General features: G+C 34.7%; 3 protein-coding genes across 3 annotated transcripts; 1 reads left to right on the top strand and 2 right to left on the bottom strand.

The window, feature by feature from the left end:
- The first annotated feature begins 1,103 nt into the window (after positions 1 to 1,103).
- On the top strand, positions 1,104 to 6,086 carry LOC142504325 (protein DWD HYPERSENSITIVE TO UV-B 1-like). Its single transcript, XM_075617226.1, has 7 exons — positions 1,104 to 1,186; positions 2,859 to 3,411; positions 3,706 to 4,143; positions 4,956 to 5,150; positions 5,275 to 5,331; positions 5,631 to 5,693; positions 5,782 to 6,086. The coding sequence occupies exons 2-7, from the start codon at positions 2,863 to 2,865 to the stop codon at positions 5,866 to 5,868; spliced, it is 1,389 nt and encodes a 462-aa protein (XP_075473341.1). The 5' UTR covers positions 1,104 to 1,186; positions 2,859 to 2,862; the 3' UTR covers positions 5,869 to 6,086.
- Positions 6,087 to 6,350: 264 nt separating this feature from the next.
- LOC142556954 (metal transporter Nramp3.2-like) lies at positions 6,351 to 9,412 on the bottom strand. The gene is made up of 4 exons (XM_075617167.1): positions 8,532 to 9,412; positions 7,905 to 8,041; positions 7,175 to 7,827; positions 6,351 to 6,915 (listed from the first exon to the last, which is right to left on the bottom strand). The coding sequence occupies exons 1-4, from the start codon at positions 9,083 to 9,085 to the stop codon at positions 6,697 to 6,699; spliced, it is 1,563 nt and encodes a 520-aa protein (XP_075473282.1). The 5' UTR covers positions 9,086 to 9,412; the 3' UTR covers positions 6,351 to 6,696.
- Positions 9,413 to 13,495: 4,083 nt separating this feature from the next.
- On the bottom strand, positions 13,496 to 16,046 carry LOC142515801 (putative indole-3-acetic acid-amido synthetase GH3.1). The gene is made up of 3 exons (XM_075619819.1): positions 15,666 to 16,046; positions 15,206 to 15,307; positions 13,496 to 15,090 (listed from the first exon to the last, which is right to left on the bottom strand). Exons 1-3 carry the CDS (start codon positions 15,986 to 15,988, stop codon positions 13,713 to 13,715), a joined length of 1,803 nt encoding a protein of 600 aa, XP_075475934.1. The 5' UTR covers positions 15,989 to 16,046; the 3' UTR covers positions 13,496 to 13,712.
- Positions 16,047 to 17,161: the final 1,115 nt, after the last annotated feature.

The following is a 17,161-nucleotide window of genomic DNA, read 5'->3' as shown; positions in this document are numbered from 1 at the left end:
TTTCCGTTTAATTTTAGAACACAAAAACATAGCGGTAAGACATGTCACAACTCAATTTTGTAACACGAATCTCTCATACTCGATACGAAAATGGACAAGGATCGACTCATCTAACAGATATAAATATGTGATAACTTCTCATAAGAAACCTACTCATTTTATTATTATTATTATCATTATTACTATTCTCAAATTTATCCACAAATAATAATAATGCATTACCATATATTTTAATAATATATTATGAGAAACCTTTATTGATATTATATATATACACACACACACATTCATTAATATATGTGCATGTATATTTTTAAACATTTGGTTAATTACCTTAATCTCCCTTGAAGTTTATCATAAATACTAAGATAATCAAATAAATTTAAAAATAACAAACGCCTTTTTACCATTTTTAGTTATCTTAGATATTATCTTTCCACTAAAAAAATCAATAAAGAACATATTATCATCCAAAAAACTGCTGCAACATTCTAGATTTATCTTTTTACTAATTTTAGTTATTACAACTTGAACAAAATGTCATCTGGTTGTAATTTTTAATGTTTTCATAATAATTTAGATTAAATATATTTTTTAATAGTTTAAAATTTTGATTTCAAAGTTCTATCAAATTTGATTCACTTAATTTTACTAGTGTAATAACATTGTCGATTATATTTTTATACAATCAAATTAGAATATTAAAATTAAATTGCAAGGGTGTGTTTGATTTTACATTGTGTAATATTTTTAATTTAATATATGAAATTGTAAGAATATTTTGATTTTATTTATGTAGTTTTTTTATATTAATTTTAACATATGAAATCGTAATGTTTTTCATTGTTCAAATTTGATTATATATGATTTAATCGATCGACATTAATATTACAAAATTAAAATCAAGTGAAATAAAATTTGATATCTCAAAAGTGTAAAATGGAATGTTGTGGAAATTTTTTGGCTTATAATATATTTTTATTGAATTTTTCAATGGAAGGATAACATGTAAGATGATAAAAATGTTAGAAAGGTGGTGGTTATTTTTAAATTTATTTGTTTTTTGTTTATATAATTGTTACAGTTAACGAAACCTTATTCATAATTTTCTCATAAAGTTTTTATCTTCCTGTTATTTTATCTCCTGTCCACTTCTCATTCAGAAAGTTGCAGCAGCTCCGAGCAGGTTTCTCTCTTGTTTTTGTGTTCCTTTTTTGCTCTTTCTATAAAAATTCAACGGCTTAGTTGTGAAGATGAATCACGGGCAAGAAACTACTGTTTCTGGAATTCTTCTGTTATTTTTTTCCATGGTTTTAGTCTAAAACAGCGCGAGATTTATGGTTACTTTGCGAGCTGTGAAAGGTTGAGTAAATTTTCTTGATTTTGAAGCTTTAATGGAATCTTTATGGTCAGCTGATTTATATTTTAAATAACAATAGTAGTGAGGAGAAAACAGGGGAGACTACATAATGTAGATGATTTCTTTGGTCTCTTTTGGAGAAATGATTTAGAGAGAATGATCTTGGATCGTTTGGTATTCTTTTTGGGGAATAAAATTAATTTTTTATATATGCGGAATCTTGTTGTTTCGAAATTTCAAATTTTGTGCAATAAAGTATTTTTGGAAATTAATAAAAACTGAATCAGATAATTTCAATTAGATTCATATTAATCTTTTTTCCTTTGCATGATTTGGTGCAAGGAAAATTTCAAATATTTTGGAAACAAGAAGTTATTCTCAAGTCTGTCCTCCTATTCCACCTAAGTTTTCCAGTTGGTGTTGCGGATTTGTTCAGTCAAACTTAACATTATTCACAATCCCTTGTCAATAATTAGTATACTGGTAATTCATTTAGACCCCAACAAAATTTGGCATTTTTTCTTCTTTTGAAATTGCAAAGTACTTTTTTTACTAATCGGGATAAATTTTATCGTGTAGTTTCACAAGGGTGTAAGATGTAATTTATCCATCACTTGATAATGTTTCAGTCAACTGTTGATGTCTGGTTGGGAGAGAAGTCATTGTAATATCATATGGTTCTTTTATATTTTGATTGATTATATTCGCTTAAGCACAATAATTATGGTTTACTTTTTGTTTAATGTTTAGTGGTATTTCTCGATTTGTTCTACCCCATCAAGAAAGCTTAAAAGTCTAAATGCATTATTAACCTTGTTTTTTTTTTCTTTTTATTTTAGAAATGGTTTGCATTATTTATTTTAATTCTGACTTTTAAGGGAAATGTATAATCTTGTCAAACATGGCATTAAAATGGCCTTTGGAGGTTGTATTAGCTATGCTTATCTATTTTCTGCTTATTGCTTTTCAGTCGACGAGTAGATAAATTCCAAACTCTTACATTATTTTGTTTAAAGAGTCCGACTTCGATATCACATCTTTTGTTCTCGACGAGTTTACTAAATTCTGAATTTTTTACTTCTTATTCCGTTCAGTTACTAAATCAATCCGATACTAGTGTTGATCCTTCTAGGTTTATATTATCTCTACTTTCTTGGAACAATTTGAACAAAGAATGTGTTCTCCGGCTTCTGATGTCACATATTCCGTATTAGCTCCACGATAAAATATAGAATAACTAACAAGTTTGAGAGGATCTTTCTCATACAACGATAAATCTCCTGTAAATTTCACAATCTCCTGTAAATTTCAGTTTGAAGGAATCTTATTATTTCATATCTGTAGTCTGTTTGAGTTCCAATATCAACAGTTATTTCTTGTTTTATTTGTGTTTGGTGCTAAAGATCTTGAATTTTGACTGTCGCTATAGATTGATTGAATTTCATGTTCTCTTTTAGAATAGGATGTTGAATAGGACTCCTCCAAGTATACTTCACAGGAACATGAAAATGGAGTCACAAATTACCTCGCATCCTTCTGATTGGAGGATTGATATAGATATGACAGATAATTTGGAAAAACAACCGAATGTTGAAATAACAAAAACGCTCCTCTCCAAATACTACGAGTACTTGCCATATAACCGCATTCACAAGGAGAGTGTCGTCAATGTCTTGCATTTTCGTGAAATGGGAACAAGTTGTATGACTTACAGTCAAAATCCATCGAGGACAAAGCCTTCATCATCTCATAAAAGGAATCAGTGCTTCTATACAAGGTCCCTTTGTGCAGCAAAGTTTGTTTCCTCTGTTCAGGCACTTCAATATCCTATTACTAATGTAGGCCAGGCAGCAGAAGAAATCGACGAAAGGCTTCGCCCGAGGCAGTTTGAGTATCACCCGTCTGACCAAAGTCTAATGGCGGTTGGAACCCTCGATGGAGAAGTTGTGATTCTGAACCATGAAACAGGAAATATTATTAAGTATATCTCACCTTACCAGCAAATCAGTGGTATTCTTGGCCTCTGCTGGCTTAAAAAACAACCCTCAAAGGTATGTCGTCAAAAATATTTACACCTTCCATAAAGGTGATTATTAATCACTGTCTCACCTCCATCCTCCAACAATCCAATAAGTTTTGAGTTGTCTGACTACGTGGTTTATGACACAATCGTGTGATCATTATTTCAAAAACACTAATTTACAATCTTCTTTATTTTTCATCTTGTTAGCTTGAGTATTTATTTTTGAATCTCTATTGCTTGATATTTGATCAACTTACATTTATGTGTCTTTGATGAACCTGAGTTTTTGCTGATAGAATTGTATTTCATTTTGCCAATCTAGCTCCTGGTGGGCTCAGATAATGATGCTTTAAGATTGTATGACATCAACAACGTTACTTCAAAACTAGAAGATGGATATTCGATTGCTGCAGTCACCTTTGATGACTTTGAGCAGTTGACATCAGTTCACGTAAACTCAACAGATGATTGGTGCCTGACAAGTGGTTACTCCAAGAAAGTTGCCATATATGATGTATGCACTGGACAGCGCCTACAATTGTTCACGGACATGCATCGTGAACCAATAAATGTGGCTAAGTTTTCAAATCATTCCCCTAATCTCCTAGCAACTTCTTCATTTGATCGTGATGTGAAGATGTGGGACCTAAGACAGGATCCCATGCGACCTTGCTATACAGCTTCAAGCTTGAGAGGAAATGTGATGGTTTGTTTCTCTCATGACGATCTTTATCTACTCGTCTCGGCTGTAGATAACGAGGTACATATTTCACCTGAAATTCAATTTTCTTATTGATGTCGTAAATGTTGTTAGGAGCTTACATCATTTTGAGTAATTATATAATGGTTATTAAATTTGGTCCATATACTAAACTAGTTGGGTCTTATTAGACATGCTTAACGGCTTCGACCCGAAACTGTATCCTTAAGCCTGGAACCGGCCCATTAAGCCTGGAACCGAAACCATTTCCGGAATCCTCCCCGAATCTATTAGTGAATGGATCACGATGGTTTTTCACTTGTGAAAACGGAACAGGTTAGAATCTAAAAAATAAAAAAAATGAAAACAGTTGTTGGGATCCACCGGAACGATAGACAAATTTGCATGCTCAGGTTCCAAGTAAGATCTGGAGTTTTACGAATATATCTTAGTAAATCATGATGAATTTTAAATGTTTAATGTAGATATCATTGTTTCATTTATATTTATCATTTTGTATGATGTATTTACTCAGTTCAAATAATTTTGCCATTATTAATTTTAAAAAAGGCTCAGAACTGGTTGGAACCGGCCCGGAACTAGTGCATCCACTACCAGTTCGAGTAGTGAATCGGATTGGTTAACTGGAACCGGTTTTGGACCTGTTCTTATTGGTTCCGGCACTGGTGGATCCGGAACCCCGGAAACCGTTAAGCATGCCTAGGTCATTTAAATATATATTCATGACTAGGCAATGTTAAAATATAAGGTATTGTTTAGTTGAGTTTGTGTCAGCTCAAGATTTCTGGGGGTGAGTTCACGTATCCTGGCGGACAGGATCGTTTTATGATGGGTTTACGAAAATATTTCAGGTGAAACAACTTTTAGCTGTGGATGGGAGGCTTCACACGGATTTTGGGATTGTTTCGACTGGAAGTGCTTATAACTATACTCGTTCATATTATATGAACGGAAGAGATTACATTATCAGTGGAAGTTGTGAAGAACCTGCCATTCGTGTATGTTGTGCCCAAACCGGAAGGCGGCTGAAAGATATTTCTTTGGAGGTGGGTAGCAAACAAGATTTATACATATATATATATATATATATATCGCTCTTTTCTCAACTCTCTGTGAAGTTAGCTATCGTTTTAATGAAATGCTGAAAATTTGATGTTGTTCTTGTGACAGGATACAGGAGTGGGGAGCTCAATTTTTGTGCAGTCATTGAGAAGCGATCCTTTTAGAGTAAGTTCTTTATTTTCTATCTACATATACCGTGATCATATCTCGGCTGATTGATTTTCATATATCTACATTCAACATTACGTGTTGTTAGGACTTAACATCGGTTTTTGGAAAAGCTGTTGTCCTTACTATATACTTCTAATATCTTGAATTAACTATATTTATTTTACAAGAAAAATAGGATTGCATGAAATTGGCCCTACTTATTTTAGGCTAATTTAATATTTCGAGAACTTATGATCGAGCTTGCTTTGTTACTTTAACATAAATTGTTTTTACATAAACCTTTTTGAATGCAGCATTTTCACATGGCTGTCCTTGCTGCCTACTCTGGGCGAAAAGCCAAGAATGAAATTATCAAGGTGGTTTCTTATCAGTACCATTTTAGTTATTGTTATTACTATTATCTGTATTGTTGTTATAGTTTGGGTGTGTTGGTGGTATGCACAGGTCAACTTACTTTCAACAAGCCGTTGTGCCGAGGAACATAGCGCCGGCCCAAACGTGCGCTGCCCTTCCTATGGCAAGGGAGGCTGAGATCTCATGCATCTGAATTTTTACATCGAGTGAAGAAATTATTCAGCTATAGTCAGTCTATCATTTGAATTGTATATGCTACCCCATTTTTTGACATTGAACATTTTTTTTTAAAGAATTTGTATGTGTAAAATATTAATTAAGTTAAGATAAAAAACGAGTGATTCATCTTGTACTTATTTTGTTGAGCTATAGATCACTGTAGTAAGCTTTTTGTATGTTCTGTCCAATATAGACAATAAAATATCACAATCTAGCAAAAAGGCTAAATTTGAAATTTTCTGTTCTTTCGTTGCATTTCACGTGCTTGTGCATAAATACTCTACTACAGACATTTCAAATTTAGGATATTTGCTTTATGATACACTGATGAAGAATGAATCTTTGTATTCTGGTTCTAATAAATATTCTTGGCAACTATATGTAATGCAGTTCGAAGGCTTAAGAAAAGTGGCGTGGTGAACATTATCCACATGAATATATTGGCACAATACGAAGCATTTGAATAATTTCACAATGTTCCTAATACAATTCCCCCAAGAAAGGGCAAGTACCCAGCTTGACTACCTATCAGGACATCATAATTAAGCGTTAAACTGATACAGGCGTGGGTTCAGCCCTCAATGGGGGAGCAAATTCTAACATCCTTGAGAAGCTGATTTTCACAGCCTTTGTTCGTTTGTTCTCTGGTGCGTGGTTTAAAATACCGCACAAAAATCAAGAGTCAGTCTTCTTCCTCACAGACAAGAGACATTTGCAACCTCCATGCAAAATAATCGATTTTGCCAAGAATGAAGTTTCTTGCATTAACGTGCAAATGATTTTCCATCAGATTTCTGAGTTTTTCATCCTATTGGCTTTTACAAACAAACTGGAAAAGTTGAGTTCCCTTGCAACAAGATATATTATGAAACAAATGTACGCAGCCGCAAATGTGGAAACCACAGAAATGAAGAAAGCACCACTCTTCCCTTTGTCGGAGAAAAAATCAACCAAAAGATAGCCATTGATAGCCATCACCAGGGAAGCCACAAGCCATGATACTATCTACAAACCGAAAGGACACGAACGTTTTAGTTTGTTTCTTTTCTTGCTTCTGAACAAGAAAAACTAGGCGAATTCAATATCTTCAGATATGTGCATAAACAACTAGTGTATTTCTAACGGAATAAACAAGAGCCTCCAAAACATATGAAGTGCAGAGTTTGTTCGTTACGTGGAATGACCAACCAATCCAAACAGAAAATCTCTCCTGTTTTACACATAACAAAGGATGGAATCTGAACATTTATGAACACGAAAATACCTGCAGAGCAGTGCCAATTTTGAAAATGCCCATTACTCTCTCTTTTGATACCAGGCAAAGCAGGGGAATGAGAGCAAATGGTATCTGAACAGACTGAAGCACGTTAAGCCATTCATTTAGGACATCCAACGAGTCCTCCGATGTATCAAAAAGAAGAGCAACAATAAGTGTCGGGATAATAGCGAAGCTTCTTGTTATAAGTGCCCTTATCCACTTTCTCAACCGTAAATTTAGAAATCCACCCATAATAAATTGGCCAGCATAAGTGCCAGTTATAGTACTACTCTGGCCAGCTGCTAGTAAACCAATAGCCCAAATATAATATATTGGAAATATTCCTCCTCCATACTTTTCATGAAGATACTGCCCTGCATTTCCGAGGCCAATATTGTTGGCTTGTTCTGTACCATAAAATGCCTTGGCAAAAACAGCCATGACAAACAGATTTATCATGAAAGAGATTGATAAAGCCAGGCCAGACTCGATCGAGTAGTACTTGAGGGCTTCTCGAACTCGACCTATCTTGTTTTTGTCGATATCTCTAGATTGTACTAGGGCGGAATGTAAATATACATTGTGAGGCATTATAATACACCCGACAACTCCTACTGCCTGCTGTATAGTTTTGGAGCTGAGTTTTGGAACCAAAATGCCTATATTCACAGATCAAATTAAAGAAATGTTATCCAGAAGTTCACTTTTATCGACTGAGTTAGAGAAAAAATCTCACCGAGTAAAAGTTCACGGCCACTAGGCTTTGTTTCACCAAACATCCATGCAAATGAGGCGGCCATGGTTGCTATAAGAACGGCAAAAAGTGCTTCCAATTTTCTCACACCATAGTTCTCCAAAAACAAGAAGATGAAACTGCATCAAGAAAGTGTCAAAACTGAACAGTTCAGATGTCAAATATAAATGTTGAACCAGTGTCCGAGTAGTTACTGGACATTACGTTATTTGAAAAAGAAACAAATGAAAAACATCCTCAAATTTTAGGAATTTAATATCATGAAGTCTCAACCACTGCAGACATCAGAAAAACACACCGTACACAAAAGTGAAACTTCATTTACGCTGCTTACTTATTTCAAATACTTGCGAGGAATAATAAAACAATCCCATAAGCAATAAATACTTCAGACTCGCTTGTCCAAATCCAAGTAGAGAATTTGATCGAATCTATCACCATTCACCAATTCAACCTCAATCAATGGTATTTGTCACCCACCAATTTACACACATTAAAAACAGAAAATGACTAAATAAATTTCTTAACCATTCAAGGTAGTGTTATTTTCAACAAGTAGCCAAACTCATCAAGTGATAAAACCAAAGATATTCGCGTGCAATTATTTACCAGTCAAGAGCAGTGATAATGACTCCAACCCAGAGAGGAAAGAAACCAGCGCTCAAAATCCTGATAGCAATAGCACTGCCAATCACTTCCTGAATGTCAGACCCAATCAGGGCCAGCTCTGTCATGATCCAAAGCAACAGTCTAGCCCAGTTAGGATACTCCTCTCTGCAAAATTCCGCCAAGTGACGGCCCGTTGCCACGCCGAGACGAGCCGCCAGCAGCTGAACCAACAGGCCCATGGCGGTGGCCCACAAAAGCAGCCACAGAAGAGAATAACCCGCAATCGCCCCTGCCTGGAGATCCCCCTCAAGGTTACCCGGATCCAGGAAGGCTATACTCATCAAGAATCCCGGACCCGTAAATAGCCATAGCTTCCGCCACGAAAAAGGCGGCGCCTTGGTGGAATACTCGTCGGTGTCAGCCCCTTCGTCCACTCCAATGACGTGGACTTTCTCAGATGCGACATAGGCTCGTTCTTCTTCGTCTTCATTGGACAAATCGGTTGGCCGATTCGTTAGCAACGGTTGCTGCTGGTCTTCTTCGAGTGAAGGCATGTTTCTTGAAGAAAAATCACCGAAGAACGACCAAAATTCACGCTAATGCTGGTTAACAGGAAATAGTTCTGGGAAAGTGACTTGGAGATGACAGTTTGAGGGTGCATTTATGGAATGATCGCAAAGCTAGGGTCATCGGCTTCCTCACTAATTTTAACATTAATTAATCTCGCACTTTTTTGCAGTGTGACAGTAGGCATAAAAGATGAAACAAAGCTTGTGGGGGAGACAAAGTCATAAAACAGATTCCACCGCTATTGCTATTATTGTAAAGATTCAATTTTTATTCTAAATTTGAAAGAAAAAAAAATGGTGTAAGTAGGTTATATATTTCGTATAGGGTCATTTAGATATGGGTCACAAAATTTTAAACATTTCAAGTTCATAAAACATGCAAAAATACCCAATTATCGAGATCTTACAGGAAATTTTTTTAAAACAGAATTAAAGGCAGTTGGTGGATTATTTCCACCATTTATGTATGATGTTCCCCAAGAAGATGAAGCACGAGTTTTATGGTGGGGTTGATTGCACTTGATGATCATAAGGGGAAAAAAAAGAGTGTCAATTTTGGAAAGCACCTCACTTGTTTATATTTTTCTTGATATTGTCTTAATTTAGGTTTTAGAACGAAGGATGACCCACAATTCGGACAAAAAAATCGAAACACTATTGGACAAGATCGCAAGACATATCAAAAAACAGACATTTAAACTCTTTTTATTCGATCTGTGATATAAATATTAGTTATTAATGATTAAAAATATCAACAATATTATACACACAATCATTTGAAACCCATTAACCTTGAGAATGGATAGGGCTTTAAGTTTAAACCTGTCCGACATATCTAGGGTTTCATTGAATAGATTTTGACGATTATGTTTGAACTATTTAGAGCATAAACCAAATATTTGGGATGAGTTCAGAAACAAAAACTTTTGGATCTAAAGAACGTATTATCAGATGAAACTTTTTAATTTTATTTTTTTATATTATGATAAAAATTGAAGAATAAGTTTTTATAAACCGTATATTTTAGATGCTTAACTATGATGAAATGTAAGGTCTTATTTCAGATATTTATATTTAATAAAATAACAAATGTCAATGTATTCGGTATCTTTTTATTATGGTCTCAAAATAATACAATCAGTATCATGAATTAGTTGGTGGCAACGTACATATGTTTTTTTTTTTTTTTTTTTTTTGCGGTTAAACATCGTTTGCATCCAAAAGATTCTTATTTAAAATGTATGTTACAAATAAAAGTAAAACAAAGAAATAAAGTGAAGAATATCTTATTTATTTAAAATCTCACGTGAACCCCAATTGTTATTATTAATTTTTAAGATTTTACTTTTTACCTCAAACATTCTCGTGGGACCCCAACAATGGCACACGTCTTTCTCAAATGTCAGCCAAAGCGAGCAGCCACGAAGCTTCGTATGTTCGCATATGGCATTTAATATTGGTGCGTGGAATCGACGGGCTTTCGTGTGTCACTACCATGTGCTTCCCACTTCTCGTTGGGTTTCACGACAAAGCTCTTTTGGAAGAGAATCTCTTCCACTCCTCGGTTTCAGATAAAGTCAGGAGATGTCAGCCAATTCCATTAGCAACCTCGGAATATTATTGCAGCCATGCCTATGTATTTTTATATTACCGCTCCTAACATACTGCGTGGATTAGGTTTTAACTTAGGCAGATTTTAGATATATGTTTGGCTTGCGTTGGTTAATGTATTTAGAATTTTTCCCGTCGGTGTTATTGTCTGTTTTCTGTTGCTTATCAAATATGAGTAATGTCACCGGTAGATCCTATTAATCAAAATGAACACATGCTATATTTTATGGGATGATCGTCATCATATATTCTCAATAATCATTAATTCATGCGAGTGTCTCGAATAATTAATGCATCAATGAAATCGAAATCAATATATCATAAAAATGTACAAATAATTAATGGACCAATTAAACTAGAATTTTAAATAATTTCAATTCGCTTTATTTGTAGGCTAATCCCCAAATGTGGAGAGGTGAATGGCCGGTTCTTAATTAAAAGATAGGGTATTAGGTCTCTTGGGAGACGGTCTCACGAATCTTTATCTGTGAGACGGGTGAATCTTACCAATATTCACAATAAAAGTAATTTTTTTCATAGATAACCCAAATAATAGATCTGTCTCACAAAATACTACCCGTGAGACCGTCTCACATAATTTTTTACCATATTTATATTATAATTTCACAACCACCATTCTACATAATTATATAATTATAAATATTCTCTAACCTATTTAAACATAAAAATGACATTGAAACCCAAAAGAATATATATGTATATAGCATATATGGATTGAGACTAGACTGAAGTAAAGCCCAGTCCAACACACCATATAAGTTGTACGTTACTGGTGAATTACATATCATTTTGAATATAATCCAACACTTTATCTTAATTTTTTTGAGAATCCCAAAAGAAATCAAAAGTAAATTGTGCTAAAACGAGAAAGACATATATACACTACAAAAAGTCCTGTAAGACAGTCTCAGTGGTCAATTTTTTATGAAACCGATCTCCAACTTGACATGATCCATAAAAAAATATTACTTTTTATATTAAAGATATTACTTTTCAATTTCACTTTAAATATAGATCAGATTAACTCATCTCACAGAAATAAATACATAGATCGTCTTACAAAAAACATAATCATATATTTACACAAATAAATATTCCCCAAAAGCTTGTCTGAAAAAAACAACTATCCTCAATTTAAAAAAAGGATGGTTATGGTATTTTGGAAAATATGAAGCATATATAGTTAGATGCATAGCTATATATAAGTCATATAAAAAAGAAGAAAATTATATTTTTGGTCATGTAACTTGCACATTTTTTTAATTTTGATAATGTTATTAGTCAATTCAAAGTTTTAGCATATTAACTTGTATTTTTAAAATTTATCTTTCAGTCATTTTACCAGAATGTTGACGTGGTACTGGAAAATGCCGACATAATACTAAAACTCACGTGAAATCAGAAAATGCTCATAGGGTACTGGACATTGCTCACATATCAGATGTCACGTCAGCACTCTAGTGAAAAGACTAAAATTTTAAAAAGTACAAGTTATTGAACTAAATCGTAAATTGATCGATAGTAAGACAAAAAAAAATGAAAAATGTACAAGTTACATGACAAAAAGATATAACGCCCAGTTTGGTAAGTGTTATTACAGGTGAATTATTTAGTAGTATTTTGTTTGCTTGCGTTTTTAAAGTTGCATTGAGTACGTGTTAGACAAATTTGACTGTTTCTCCTGGAGAATACATCTATGCTTTAAAGCTGGATAACATTTATCAGCCAACATTCAGAAAGTGAAATGACCAAAATATCCCTGAATGTCAATTAAAAAATTGCAAGTGGGTTTGGTCCACTCCATTGTCCTTCTTTCTTCTTGTAGAAGTGACCACCGCACAGTACATCCGAAATTGAAAGTGCACAACCGTAGATCCTCATTTCTCCCAGGTAGATCTTGCTTTCTTGTACGGGTTCGAATCAGAGTTGTAGCTTTAATTTCTGAGCTCACCTGAAAAAAAATTATCAGAAAAACATGTTCATGCTTTATGTTGGATCTTCGGTTCAGAATAACACGGATCTCACCTCGTCTGGCGATCTTCACGGATGAAGAAATTGGGGAGGGTTTCCAATTCGCGTTCCAATTTTTTGGAAACAGTGAGTAGCTTTGGGGATAAGTAAATAGACATGAGAAATATTTTCAAATAAAATATTAAAGGATATTTTGGTCATTAATAAATTTGTCATGATCTTATCACTCTTATTGAATTCACAACACACATGATATTATATATCTCTCAAATTAAATATCTTATCTTATCAAACATTTATCAACCAAATTATCAATAATTCAGTTATCACATCCTACACACCAAGCGAACCCTAATTTTATAAGATATACGGGACAGTTCACCAAATTTGCTAGTAAATTAATATAGAAGAATTTGGTAGCATTTATTTGAAACTTATGAAAATTTTAAAAATTTAATTGGATAGACTTGTTCATATTACATTTTAATATAGAAAATCAAAGTTGAGTGAAGTTAACATTATTTTAGAAAGAATATTTAATTATGGGGGAAAGCCCAGCCCTCTGGAAGCTAGTTTAAATTTATCAAAAAGATTGTAAAAATATATAGGTAAGGAAATAATGGTGTCCTAAAGGCGAATTCGAGGACTTCACTATGTGAGAAGATGCACAATTGGATTCCGAAATAATCGATAATTAACCAACGATGAATAATTAATTACTCGCAATGCGAAACAAAGATATGTTCAACCCTACAATATCACACTTTAATTTACAACTTTAGACAGCTAGCTTTCCCCCAACTTTCAGACATTACATGACAATCACGAAGTGCACATTATTTGAATCTTACACACAAAAGCATACAATCAAATTCAAAAACGAAAACTTGAAACCCAACAAACTTCTAAAGCTTTAAACATAGTCCACATTCAAAGAACAATTCTTTTGTTCGACAGTCTCCAGAGCATGTTTGTTTTTGGGCAGCATTGCTCGAAAATCTTCCTGCGATCAAATGCGCCGCTCTGGTGTCCATTGGGGAGCTACAGGGCTGAAATGGACGGATAGAACTCGAGCATTCAGTAGTTCAACGATAGGAGTGAAGCTCACGCATCTCGGGGCTTTGTACTGATTAATCGACGCGCCTCTTGATATCGCATAATCCATCAGCTCTTCGAATGTCCCCATTTTCACAACCCGGATTTCTAGAGGCCCGACCGAATTATCTGCGACTCGGCATTGTCTGTAAACTGTGTTCATCGCTTCTTCCATAACTAGGCAGCATTTGGCTAAGACATCGTCGCTGGGGGGTTTTGTTGGATCTTTGATGAGCAGTTCCCAGTAGATCACATAATGTCCTGGAATTGAACTTGTATCGGCATAGCTAGTGTACTCGACCACGGTAGTATCGTACTGGCGTAGCAAAACCGAAGCGTTTTCGACTGCCTTTTGTAGCTCAGATTCGTCTGTCTTATCAGAATCAATGCTCAACAAAACATTCTTCCTCCTTATGAACTTGAACTGCGGCGCGGAGTTGTGAAAACCAGTTACTCGGAGGATGTCGCCTACTCGGTATCGGCATAGACCTGAATAGGTGGAGACCACAAGCTCGTACTCCTTTCCCACCTCCAAATCCGCCAAATCCACCAGCCGTGGGGGTGAATCCCGGGAGAGAGTTATCGGGTTATTCGGGTCGTGAGGAATAAACTCGAAGTATCCCATGTTAGGCATGATGGTGTAGGAAACCTGTGAAGGTTTCGTCATAGGCTTCAAATTAAGCCCGAAATAGCACTCGGAGGAAGCGTACATGGTGCAAGATTGCGGCAGGCCTCCACTGTAGAAATCAAGAAGCGGTATATATTGTGCCATGGCGCCAGTAACAATAACGTCGAGATATTTTGTATTCGGCCATATTCTTGGGATTATACTGTCCCAGTTTTCGCCTTGACATTCATTGAAAATAAAATCAGCAAGATCTGTGTTTGGTTTAAGAATCTTAGCCACACATTCTCGAATAGAACTGTCTGTAATTCTAGGGTTTAAGGAACCCGTGGAGATATCATGCACAAGTTGTCTCCAGTTGAGTTGGAGAAACCGGATGGCTCGCAGAAGACCGGAGGCAAAAACGGCCCCAACTCGGAGAACCTCTTCACGCATGAGAAGGCCACAAAGCATCTGAGTGTACATGCTTTGGAATGAATCACAGCAGAGAATCGCTTCGTCCGGGCTCGTGTACACGTTATACGGGTCGTAGGGTCGGGTCTTGAATTGATCACTCTTATAGTAGCTGGTGAGCACCGGGCGTGCAACCAACCCGCCCGGAGTTTTCGCTTCGGCCTTCACAAAAAGAAAGTATAACCCTTTTCCCTTGTCAAGACCTGGAACGTATCTGGTGATCACAAATAGAAGAATATTCGTTACAATCTAGCAAATCATGTTTATGTGGGAATTGTTCATGATAATATTGCATTTATGAGCCAATAATAATGTTAGAATATTCTTACAGGCTCATTACAGGGTTGAGAAGAGAGTACAACAATTGTCGGCGGTCCATTTCTTCCTTTATTGTTGGCATAAGCTTTCTTTCACCAGCCGATGTTCCAGAACTGCATATTCAGTCAATAAAGTGGTAAGAAAACCCTAAGAAAAAATTAGTCATTTATTTAATAAATTGAATTTTGTGAATCTTTTGGCAAATTTTTCTTTACTAGTTACAAGGTTTTCATTCTAAAACTAATTATATTTATAACTTATTTGTGTAATAAAACTTATATTATCTTATATTCAAACTAGTTTAATTTCATTTTGTTCACTAATATGCATAAAATTGGATCTCAGAAAATATTTTTTTCCTTTTCTGGGACATGCAAAACACCTTTTTCTCGAGACTATGCAGAATTAGAATTAGCTAAAACAAGAAAGAAATATATACAAATTTATCGCTTTCCTTTCCAATATACTTACCTGGTAAGAAACTCAGAGATGGGGTGAGAGCAAATAATTGGAGAGAAATCCCCGCAAGCGATACGCTGAATCTCTGGCTGAAGATCCTCGTACGTCACCACCGGGATCCTAGACTTGAACAAATCCCGATCAGTAGCACCACCGAGATCGAACCTCTGGAGGTACTCAGTTTCAGCATTTTGGCTCAGAATCTCAGCCAACACCCTTGCTTGTACAGAATCCGTGTTTTTGGTCATCTCTTCGATAAACTGAAGTGCCTTGGCGAACTTCTCGTTCGGCGGGTGGATCACAGCCTCCGGAGAGAGCGAAGAATCAACCGCCATGATCGGAGAAAGTAAGTAAGAAAGAAAGCTGATGAGTAGACTTTGACGAGAATTGAGTTTCAAGATTGTGTTTGTGGTGCAAATTTTGAGGAACAAGCGATGGTTTATATAGTAAGCAAGATTTGTCCTTTTCACCTATTTTTTGGGTGAGTTATGTATTACAAATTATGTCATGTTATATTCTATATTCCTCGTTTGTTTTAAATATTATATTTACTATAGCATAAAGTTGAAATTTAAATATAATCCTTTTTTAATCTTTTGGTCACATAATTTATTTGCAAAATTTTATTATATAATATATTCTTTAATAAATTTTCAAATAAATACTTTATGAATCTCTTAAATTGATAAATTGACCATGTCGAGATGACATTAAATTAGAATTGAATGAAATATTCGTTTTCAATATCTCTATAATCGAAAATAAATAAATATTTTTATATTATAGGACTTTCATAAATAGAATAAAACATATGAAAATTAACTACAAATATTGGAGGTTATACACCATATATAATCTTATTAATTAATTATCTCACTAGTATAATTAGATAAATACTAGGATTATTTTAAACATCGGGCAGCCGGACTGGATATCCCTCTTCATTTTCTTTTTTGTAAGAAACATATCTGGCCCAAGGTAATGTACCACGAGGAGGTGACACCCGGGGACCACGTGACGTCACCTTGTCTACCTTGAACCAAACATATTTAGATAATTTAATCAGGGTTATTTAATGTCAATTAAAATATTAATTATGCAGTTATGGCGTGGACATCCTTAGTTTGGTAATTTACGTTGGTGTTAGGATTTTTGTTTTTGTAATGACACTAAACGTCCACTTCATGCTTATATCCCCATGTCGGATATATAGATTGCTATCCGGCAATTGCCTCATGATTTCCTGATTTGCCTTAGTTTTCATCGTCAATTAAATTAATCCCTTGATTTTATCAGTAATTATATAGATATACTAGTTTTTATTATGAAAACATTAGTTTAGTGTTAGAAAGTATGCATATCGTTTTATTAAAAATTATAATTAATAGTAATTATAATATTTTAAATCATAAAACAGTTTAAATAGCACAGTTTGATTGCACTATGAGTCGAAAGAATTATTATACCCATTGAAATTTGATGAGATTTAGAGATTCTGAAAATTGAAA

Source organism: Primulina tabacum, chromosome 1 (genome assembly GCF_025594145.1).
Source record: "Primulina tabacum isolate GXHZ01 chromosome 1, ASM2559414v2, whole genome shotgun sequence".
In the NCBI taxonomy this organism is placed as follows: domain Eukaryota; kingdom Viridiplantae; phylum Streptophyta; class Magnoliopsida; order Lamiales; family Gesneriaceae; genus Primulina; species Primulina tabacum.
Note: the sequence above shows the minus strand (reverse complement) of the source record. Positions and strands in the feature narration are given on the sequence as shown.

What these genes read in the sequence shown, in the direction of transcription:
- LOC142504325 (XM_075617226.1), top strand. Translation starts at nt 2,863, where the DNA reads ATGAAAATGGAGTCACAAATTACCTCGCATCCTTCTGATTGGAGGATT. An exon ending in TCTCGGCTGTAGATAACGAG is followed by an intron (nt 4,144 to 4,955) that starts GTACATATTTCA and finishes AAAATATTTCAG; the next exon opens with GTGAAACAACTTTTAGCTGT. An exon ending in CCAAGAATGAAATTATCAAG is followed by an intron (nt 5,694 to 5,781) that starts GTGGTTTCTTAT and finishes TGGTATGCACAG; the next exon opens with GTCAACTTACTTTCAACAAG.
- LOC142556954 (XM_075617167.1), bottom strand. Translation starts at nt 9,085, where the DNA reads ATGCCTTCACTCGAAGAAGACCAGCAGCAACCGTTGCTAACGAATCGG. An exon ending in ATTATCACTGCTCTTGACTG is followed by an intron (nt 8,042 to 8,531) that starts GTAAATAATTGC and finishes TTCTTGATGCAG; the next exon opens with TTTCATCTTCTTGTTTTTGG. An exon ending in TGGCCGTGAACTTTTACTCG is followed by an intron (nt 7,828 to 7,904) that starts GTGAGATTTTTT and finishes CTGTGAATATAG; the next exon opens with GCATTTTGGTTCCAAAACTC.
- LOC142515801 (XM_075619819.1), bottom strand. Translation starts at nt 15,988, where the DNA reads ATGGCGGTTGATTCTTCGCTCTCTCCGGAGGCTGTGATCCACCCGCCG. An exon ending in ATCTCTGAGTTTCTTACCAG is followed by an intron (nt 15,308 to 15,665) that starts GTAAGTATATTG and finishes CTGAATATGCAG; the next exon opens with TTCTGGAACATCGGCTGGTG. An exon ending in CTCAACCCTGTAATGAGCCT is followed by an intron (nt 15,091 to 15,205) that starts GTAAGAATATTC and finishes TGTGATCACCAG; the next exon opens with ATACGTTCCAGGTCTTGACA.